The 10,217-nt window shown below is 40.1% G+C and overlaps 2 protein-coding genes across 2 annotated transcripts; both read left to right on the top strand.

Annotated features, from left to right (window-relative positions):
- Positions 1 to 2,315: 2,315 nt before the first annotated feature.
- LOC130746225 (serine acetyltransferase 5) lies at positions 2,316 to 3,939 on the top strand. Its single transcript, XM_057598778.1, has 2 exons — positions 2,316 to 2,959; positions 3,114 to 3,939. Exons 1-2 carry the CDS (start codon positions 2,441 to 2,443, stop codon positions 3,603 to 3,605), a joined length of 1,011 nt encoding a protein of 336 aa, XP_057454761.1. The 5' UTR covers positions 2,316 to 2,440; the 3' UTR covers positions 3,606 to 3,939.
- Positions 3,940 to 4,208: 269 nt separating this feature from the next.
- LOC130746224 (metal transporter Nramp3.2-like) lies at positions 4,209 to 8,220 on the top strand. Its single transcript, XM_057598776.1, has 4 exons — positions 4,209 to 6,022; positions 6,168 to 6,304; positions 6,419 to 7,071; positions 7,613 to 8,220. The coding sequence occupies exons 1-4, from the start codon at positions 5,382 to 5,384 to the stop codon at positions 7,838 to 7,840; spliced, it is 1,659 nt and encodes a 552-aa protein (XP_057454759.1). The 5' UTR covers positions 4,209 to 5,381; the 3' UTR covers positions 7,841 to 8,220.
- The last annotated feature ends 1,997 nt before the right edge of the window (positions 8,221 to 10,217 follow it).

Here is a 10,217-nt window from a genome sequence, read left to right as displayed (position 1 = left end):
AAACTGTTTTTTCAATAAAAAACTGTTTGAGTGAGATTGTTTTCCAACATTTAAAAAAAATAATTTGAATCAGAAAACCCACTTTTAGCTGTTCTATTTTTTGTTTTTAAAAACAAGTAGGTTTTTGAATTTTCAGCTTTTAAAAATAAAAAATAATTTTCAACAACGGTAATAAAACATGCTCTAATTTTTTGAACTAATTAATAGATTATTTGTTGCGTTTCAAACACATTATCACAAGAATAATATAGGGATGAATCTCATTTATCGAAACCAAATGACTAAAATATGAACACTAATAATTAGAGACTTATTCATTATGTTCTTGTCTAAGGTCTAACAATGGATATAAAGTGTCCTTGATGAACCCTAGCAGAGCTAAAAGAATATATGTGATATATGAATAAGGAAATTATCTCATTAATGATAAAAAAGATGTCTAGTACAAGGTGAGGACACCCCTTTTATAGTGGGGGTGGTCCTTATCTAGAATATTCATGGATTTGGGTCTTACATGCAAGGCTCAAATCCCTATGTAGAATAAGACAAATGCTTATATCTTTATTATAAACAAGACAAAGTAACCTGGACCCACATCTTCATACGAGGACCCCATCTCTACTTATGAGGTGTCAGGCCTACTGGGCGGGTTCTATAAGCTTGTACTAGCCCGCCCAGTCCACATTCTATTGGGCAAATGAGATTTTGGTTTGGGAGTCATGTAAGGATTGAAAGAAAACAATTTAAATGAAATAAAATTAGACATTAGAAGCAAGTTAAGAATTACTAGGTTACAATGGTATGTAATTATCATTCCTCACAATTTTACTTTAGTTTTGAACTTCTATGATTGCTAATTCTACCTCTCAACTTGTTAATGAGGTTGGTCATGCGTATTAACGTTTTGTTTGGTAGAGAATAAAGAGATATAAAAGATGAGTAGAAAGAAATATGTGAGAAATAAAGTAAATTTTATGAGTTGATTGGTATGGTGGATATAGATGAGAAAAAGAGAAGAGAGTGATACTTTTCATATTAAAAAACATTTTTACCCGTAAGTGTTTTAAATATTTATATAAATGATCAAAATGGTAAGTGGGGCAAAATCAGAGAATAAAAAAGTGAAGCAACATATGCATCATTTCTTCTCAAAATGAAGAGATTGCTAACAGGTGGGGTGACCCACCATAATTCTCTCTCTTTCTGCTATAGTGTTAGATGAACTAAATGAGGGTGGAATTACAATCTTACATCTAACTCCATCTATCGTATCTCTCTCTCGTTCAACTCTCTCTTACCAAACTAAGCGTAACAGTTCTCCTCAAAACCCGTTGTAAAGTTGGTCTTATATAAGTGTTAGAGTTGAGAAAACATAAAGTGTAGAGAAGTTGATTAATAGATTAACCTAATTGAATATATAGGAAAACCTAATAGTACACATCATAGTATAGCACTGATATGAGTAATTTCTCTTATACTTAATTAGCTTTTCAATCCGTAAATTAAACTCATGGTCAAGCAATGTTAATCATTAAAGTATATCGATAAGCAATGTTCAATTTCAGTTTTAGCTCCTTTATTGATAGATCACCCATCATGTGGACATGTCATGCTAGCTCTAGTCGAACACACAAGCAAGTCACCTGAGCTCTTGACTCTGACGAGGACTTGTCTTAACATTTCCGTATACACGTGGGCAAAAGTCAAAATTGTTTCAGGTTAGGGATAGAAATTGAACTGTTACAAATACATAAACTAAATATTATTTAACAGTGGTTCATGTTTTCGTTGGGTAATAACACAAGACCATCATCTCACCGTTTGTTGGGCTAAAAATGAGGTGAAAGATAAGTCTCATAGGCTCACAGCCGTCACCGTATAAATACCTCAATTAACATCGAAAAAGTAAAGAGTGTACAAATCACATGTTTTACTTTCCTAAATATTTATTTCCATTGAGCTAAGTTGTTGAATTGAGAAAAACCAGCACATCCAATCTAATAGATAAACAAATGTCCCGAATGATAGCTCAAATGGTAAGAGTTAGAAGACATAAGAATTGGGTGGAGAGTCCTGGAATCAATTTCGACAGGATGCAATTTATCTTTTTAATGTAAAAAAAAAAAACTAATAGATAAACAAACCTACTCAACCCTTTTTACCTTAAAAAATTATTTTCTCAAACGTGTGAATCAGTTTATTTAATTTTATTATCCGTAAAATATAAGGCTTGACTCTTGAGAAGCCAAAGTGAAATACTTTTGGATAAGATAGGTAACAACTAACATAAACATGACATCCAAACGTTTTGTGAGTTTTGTCTTTTGTGATCTTCCATTGTCGAATATACGCACACAACACACACAACACAAGTAAAGAAAGCAGTTATTACAACAAATCTCACCCCAAAAAACAAACAGAAAACACACAACTTCAGTTTATGCTGGTTTCTTGGAAATTCCACACCACCCTATCAACCGCGCCACCGTGTCACTGCCGCAGTAACCGTCTCGCCGCCGTCTCTCTAAACCACACTCTCATCATCGCCACCCATCGACTAATGCCAACCGGCGAACTCCGCTACGCACCGCCGCCGACGGCGATGTCTAACTCCTCCTCCGGCGGCGGGTTCGAAGAAGAGGGGTGGCTGTGGGCGCAGATCAAGGCGGAGGCACGCCGTGACGCTGAGTCTGAACCAGCGCTCGCGAGTTACCTCTACTCCACGATTCTCTCACACTCGTCTCTAGAACGGTCACTGTCGTTCCACCTCGGGAACAAGCTCTGCTCCTCCACTCTTCTCTCCACGCTCCTCTACGACCTCTTCCTCAACGCGTTCTCCTCCGACCCTTCTCTCAGCTCCGCCGCCGTCGCTGACCTCCGCGCCGCCCGGGAGCGCGACCCCGCTTGTGTGTCGTACTCCCACTGCCTACTCAATTACAAGGGTTTCCTCGCCTGTCAGGTTCCCTCAATTCTTCACTTTACCAAACCCTAATTCTTCAATTTTGCTGATTTTTCCATGCTTAATCTTTGATTTTAGGGGTGTATATATGTTTTCGATCCTAATTGTTTGATTTCTCGAGCTGCTTGTGATTTTGTGTGTTTGATTGTTGCAGGCTCACCGCGTGGCGCACCTGCTGTGGGGGCAGTCGCGGCGGCCGTTGGCTCTGGCGTTGCATTCTCGAATTGCTGATGTTTTCGCGGTGGACATTCACCCGGCGGCGACGATTGGGAAGGGGATTCTGTTCGACCATGCTACTGGAGTGGTGGTGGGGGAGACGGCGGTGATTGGGAACAATGTGTCGATCCTGCACCACGTCACACTGGGTGGGACTGGGAAGATTGGTGGGGATCGCCACCCGAAGATTGGTGATGGGGTGCTAATTGGTGCTGGTGCTACCATTCTGGGGAATGTTAAGATTGGGGAAGGTGCCAAGATTGGTGCTGGCTCGGTGGTTTTGATCGATGTGCCGCCGCGGACGACTGCTGTTGGGAACCCGGCGAGGTTGGTTGGTGGCAAGGAGAAGCCGTCTAAGCATGAAGATGTGCCTGGGGAGTCCATGGATCATACTTCCTTCATGTCTGAATGGTCAGATTATATCATTTGAATTTCAAATGTGAATGCTTGATATTTAAACACTTGGTGTTGAAAGTGCATTGCTTTAGCAACAAACTAGCATTTTCCAGTCTCATGTGTTCTGCTATTGCATAGTTGAACATTTGGACTGAGATTTTATAGTTAGTAAATAAACTCTTGTGTCAAGAAATGAACCTATAACGTTAGTCTAGTAAATACTAAATAATGCTAATTGCTAAGTTAATTGCTGATATGAAAATGTTCGTTTCTACTTAGTGTACTGTACTGTATGATGATTGGAAATTGTGGCATCATGCTATGTAATAAGATATGTTGCAGTACACAGAATCTGGTTTTGTTGATTATGTCTCCTGGATTAGTTTTAAGGACTGAGTTTCCAATTGTGCAATGCTAAGGATTATAATTTGGATGTCGTCTTGCTAGAATTTGGCGTAGACAAGGAATAGAAGAGGCTAATATGAAACTGAAAAGTAGTCTATCTTGGCCTCATTTTTGAAAGGGTTTGCAGAAGCTATGTTGGTTAGTTTATGTGATTTTGAAGTTTCTGCTTTCTATGGTAATGTTTGTCCAACATACTGGAAGTTATTCATGCTTGCTGTTAGTTTAAGTGTGAATGAAGCTTCATTCTTTTTAGATTTTATTCGTGGAAGGGGTTGAGAATGCGTGTGCAATGATGTTATTGATAAGTCATGCCGAATAGAATGCTACTTGGTGTAGACTTAGTATGCTTGAGAAACTTTTTATAATTGATTATAAACTAAAAATTAATTTTGGGAAGAAACCTTGATAAATTGTTTATGCGTACTAAAATAGATTATAAGAAAATAGAAGTCGATTCAAACATCTTAACAGAGAAAGAGAAAACATGGCGGAAAAGAAAATTTCTTACCAAATATGATAAACAAGAAAATTATAAAGGGTTAAATAAGATTTTGGTCCCTGTATAATATGCTAAGTTTGAAAATGATCCCTCCTCAGAGCAAAGTTTGAATTCAGCCCCTATTGTTTTAGAAATTACCTAGTTTTAGTCCCTGCAAGAGGTGGTGGTCCAATGACCTTTGCCACATGGCTTCATCGATCCTACGCGTAATTGCCACATGACTTCACCAATCTTGTCGGGTTATGTTAATTAGTTAGTGGCAAAGGTCACTGGACCGTCACCTCTGACATGGACCAAATTCCCAAAACTAAGTAGTTTCTCAAACATTAGGGACTGAACTTAAACTTTATTCCAAAGAGAGATCCTTTTCAAACTTATTGTATTATAAGGGACCAAAACATTATTTAACCCCATTATATATTCACAACATGGGGAAATTATTGCTAAATTTTGTTCTAACTTCCTAACCATGTGTTATGTCAAAGCATCCCTTTTCCTTCCATTCTTCAACTCTAAGGAATTATTTTAATGTCTCATCTTAGACACCAGCATGGAGATGCTCAATGCTCTAACCTTACACTAACCTCAAAATATTTCTAATCACATTAGATGAATTCACTATATCCAAAATATAGCACTTTTAGCAATTGGCATAAATATAGCGTCCCTAAAAGAGGGGAAATACTACAAATATAGCATGCGGTGAACATGCAACGTTCCCTTGCTCACCTCACCTCACCTCACCATTCCCTTGCGCAGCCATGATAATTCCTCTAAATTTTCTCCATCTTCTTCTCCTACCAACACAATCCAAACCAAACGGAATAATATCAATCAACCCCAACAAACACCATTACCATGATCCACGACATTCCACTTCTACATTCTTGAAAACAATCACAAACCATGAATACAGAGTCACACAAAACTCAAGACCAACACGAAAAACTAGAACAAGAACAAGAAGAAGAGGAAGAAGAAAACCGGTTACTACAATCCGAATGCGAGACAATCCCACTCTCCTCTCCCCTCTCATCACCATTAACCCCGGAGGATGGAGATGCAGAGGATTTCGTCTATGCGGACAAGGACAAGGTCCGGATATTCGACCTGGAGTCCGCCGCCGGAGGCGGCGGCTCCAGCTCCACGGCGGTGCCGCCGTTTTCTTGGAAGAAGCTGTGGCTGTTCACGGGGCCGGGGCTGCTGATGAGTGTGGCGTTCTTGGACCCTGGGAACCTGGAAGGGGACCTGCAGGCTGGTGCAATTGCAGGGTACTCGCTACTTTGGCTGTTGATGTGGTCGACCATCATGGGGCTATTGATACAGCTTCTGTCGGCGAGGCTTGGCGTGGCGACGGGGCGGCACCTGGCGGAGCTGTGCAGGGAGGAGTATTCCAATTGGGCTAGGTTGGTGCTGTGGTTCCTGGCTGAGGTGGCTCTCATTGCTGCTGATATTCAAGAGGTTATTGGCAGTGCTATTGCTATCAAGATTCTTAGCCATGGGGTTCTTCCCATTTGGGCTGGTGTGATCATCACAGCCTTTGATTGGTAAGCCAACCAAATAGATTTTGATTTTATCATATGGTTTTGTTGTTCATCATGGTTTTGCGATCACATTGTGTTTGTGAAAGTGACTAAGTGAAAGTTATGGTTAGCTGATATTTTGATCCTGGTTTTGTCTCTTGTTGAACAGTTTCTTCTTTCTGTTTCTCGAGAATTATGGAGTGAGGAAGTTGGAAGGAGTTTTCGCGGTTTTCATCGGAACCATGGCCTTTTCTTTTGCATGGATGTTCTTTGATACAAAGCCAAGTGAAGAAGAACTTGTGATGGGTACAGACTTATCTCATAACAGCAGTTTAGGCACATCCATTTGATTGTAAGATTTAAGATAAAAAATTGTACACTGGTGCCTTTTTGTTTGACAGATTTGGATGCTTATTGCAGGTCTTTTGATCCCAAGAGTTAGCTCAAAGACACTTCGCCAGGCTGTGGAAATTGTGGGTTGTGTCATAACCCCACATAATGTATTCCTCCATTCTGCTTTGGTACAATCAAGGGACGTTGATATCCGTAACAAAAGCCAGGTTCAAGAGGCTCTGAATTACTACTCAATTGAGTCCTCAGCTGCACTTTTAGTCACCTTGGTGATCAATCTATGTGTGATAACTGTTTTTGCTCGGGTGTTCTATGGTACAGAACAGGCCAAGGGCATAGGATTAGTAAATGCAGGACAATATCTTGAGGAGAGGTATGGAGGAGGGTTGTTTCCAATTCTGTATATATGGGGTATTGGTTTGTTAGCAGCTGGACAAAGTAGCACCATCACTGGCACTTATGCTGGACAGTTTATAACAGAGGGATTTCTGAAGCTCAATATTAAGAAGTGGTTGAGGGCATTGATCACTAGAAGTTGTGCAATTGTTCCAACTATGATAGTGTCAATTGTTTTCAATACATCAGAAGGTTCATTGGATACCTTGAATGAATGGCTTAATGTGCTGCAATCAATACAGATTCCTTTTGCACTTATCCCCCTTCTTACTTTGGTGTCCAAGGAGGAGGTCATGGGGACTTTCAGAATAGGGCCTATAGTAGAGGTAAGCTATATCCATATAACCTTTCAGTTACTTCTTATCCAAAATTTTAATACTGACTGAATTAAATGATCTATGATTAACTTAAACGCTAATGAAGATGTTTCAATTATTTTACTGGGTAATTTTTAGACTTAATTGCATTTTTGGTCTATTTTCTAGCTTAATTGCACTTTTATTCATTACATTTACATAGATATAGCCCTTTTAATTTAAAGGGAAGCTCAGTCCATTAAAGCTCTAGTAATGCGCTGGACGGGGAAGGGTCTGACCACATGATCTATTGTACACAGTCTTACCTTTTTTTTTTACACAACTATTTCCAGGACTTGAACTTGTGACCTCAGTTACATGGCATCATTTTAATTGCACTTTTGTTCACTTTCGTTGACATACATATAACTTTTAATTTGAAAATGAATTTTTTTCTCTTCGTGCTATTTTCCTACAAAATTCTTTATCAAGACATTCACTTAGAGTAAACCTTCCAAATGATATAGTTGTCTCAATACTTATCTATAACTCTGTCAATTTTGTGATCCAGAGGGTGTCTTGGACTGTGGCTGTGCTGGTAATTGTGCTTTATGGATATATGTTATTAGATTTCTTCCTCTCTGAAGTGAAGGGACTGTTGTTTGGTTTTTTGGTCTGCCTTGGTGCTGCAGCCTGGATTGCATTTATTGTATATCTTGTTAACCATAGTGGTGCTGTTGCTTCTATGCTGGCGAGGTCCCCTAATTCCAAAGGCTTTTTTTGTCTTTCTGAAAACTAGGCTAGAAATTTCTTTTCCTTTTTTAGGCATACAAAGTAAAGACATGTTGCTGCAAGTTCCATGTGGCCAATTTCGAAGGAGGGTCATTGATATCATAAAGGAAAGCACTCTTTCAACCGAACCGTCTCTGAACTTGGAAAAAGAGTGCGAGCCTGAAAGAAGTCATACTATTACATTGTATTCTTTTGCAACTGAGAACTTACCCTTCATGCACCAAAGATGATAGTATCATCATTACCATGAAAGATGGCCACAAAGATCATTATGTAAATATCATGTAAGAAACTTTTCCTAGTTAAGCTCTATGTAAGATTCTTTTGTACAGAAATTAGAATAAACTACTTGAGTATGAGTTGAATCAGCTTAGGATGTATAGCGTGTAGTCAACTAGACTTACTTGGAGGTGTTGTTCATGATTATACTCTCTAGTTGTACTGGTGAATAGTGATGATATAGAAAATACAGTAGTGCCATGCACTGGTATAGGGCTGTCCACCGGTCGGGTTTGGTCGGTTTCGGGCCCAAAAAGCTCCACTGACCGAACCCGCATGACATAAAACTGGGCCCGTAACCGACCATGAGATGTGTCGGTTTGGATCGGTTTCGGGTTGGTCGGGTAACGGGCGGGTCGGGTCGGTTACACCGGGTTTTGCAGAGACCCTAATTTCATGAACATAGAACCCTAATTTCAGTAAGATGAACATAGTCAGAACCCTAATTTTTCAGTAAGATGAACATAGAACCCTAATTTTTCAGTAAGATGAACATAAACCAAACCAAGAACAAAATCGATGTCAAATCAGATCCGGAGAGAACGATTCCATTGCTTTCCTCATGCGAAATAGATTGTTCACTTCGTCCTTGCGATTTCACATCAGAATCGATGGTAACGAAGATGAACAAACTATTCCGGATCAGAGAAGCATGGAGGATGAAGCATGCAGATGCACTGTGGTGGTGGAGTGGCTAGGGTTTGAGATGTGTGAGGAGATTCTAAGATGTGTGATGGAGATGTCGAAGTGGCGGCAGAGAGGAGGAGGAGAAGGGTGGTGGCGGGAGGATGAGGAGAAGCGTGGTGGCGGCGCAGTGGATGGCGGCGCAGAGGATGAGGAGAAGGGTGGTGGCGGTGCAGAGGATGAGGTCATGAGGAGAAGGGTGGTGGCGGAGCAGAGGAGCGGTGAGAAGGTAGGGTTTGGAGAGAAGAAGAAGAGGAGAAAGGTGGTGGCGGCGGGGAGAACTAGGGTAAGGGAAGAAGAAGAAATGAAGAAGTGAAAGAGAGAGGAGTCATGTTAATACTAGGGTTTGGGTTTGGGGCTTTGCGGTTGGGCTGAATTTTTTTGGGCCGGTTGAATTTTTTTTTATATTAGGTTCGGTCGGACTAGGCTCCAAACCGTAACCGACCGAACCAAACCAACCAGAGCCGGTTTTTTTAATCCTTAACCCGCCACCCGACCCGCCCGAACCGAGGAGGCCTTTTTTTGTAACGGGCTGGTCGGATTCGGTCGGTTCAAAAAATGTTGGACAGCCCAACACAGGTATATGGTTTTAATGTTTTCAGATATAATTTTATGTTAACTGAGTAATAAGTTTTGGATTATTTAAAGGGCATACCTTGTTTTTTTTTTGGCTTAATCCAGTTTTTGGTCCCCAACCTTTGTCATAAATATGGCTTTAGTCCCTCACCGGAGTAAAGGTGGGGATTGGTCCCCAATTTTTGGCAAAATGATTGGTTTTGGTCCTTCCGACCGGTTGGGTCAACGTCGGAGCTCCGCCGGCTGATGTGACCCTTGCCACGTCAATTAATGAGCCTCTCGCTGGATTTTTTTTTTCTTTTTTCATTAAATTAAAATAAAATTAAGACACACTAATTAACTTCCTAATCATTTACATATTTTAATAAATAAAATGCAAATTAAATAGAAAACTAGACTGCATCTCTGTTTGTCAAAAATATTTTCTTCAATGTAGTTTTCTTAGATCTCTTCATCTCTGTTCTTCATTTTCATTCCATACTCTCAAAAAATTTCTTCAACAATTTTCCAGAAAGAAAGGAAAAAGGGGGAAACAAAAAGAACAAAATCTAAAAACCATAACCCACCCAAAATCCCCAACAACGTAAAAGTCCCAAACCCAAAATCTATTTCTCAAGAGCCACCACCTCATCTCCAGATCCCAAATCTTATGCACCAACCTCAACCACCACACCACGTCCTCTTCTCCTTCCTCCTATAGCAACCTTCTAACATCACAAATCAGATTGACTAGGAAATTGGATTTGCCAAAAAAAAATCCAACCTTTGAAGCTCATGCTCCTCTTCTAACAGGAACCACCACCACTTCTCTCTCCCCCAAATCTCCACAACCACCACCAAAACCA

Source organism: Lotus japonicus, chromosome 3, assembly GCF_012489685.1.
Source record: "Lotus japonicus ecotype B-129 chromosome 3, LjGifu_v1.2".
Lineage (NCBI taxonomy): Eukaryota > Viridiplantae > Streptophyta > Magnoliopsida > Fabales > Fabaceae > Lotus > Lotus japonicus.
This window is presented reverse-complemented; position numbering and strand designations above follow the sequence as displayed.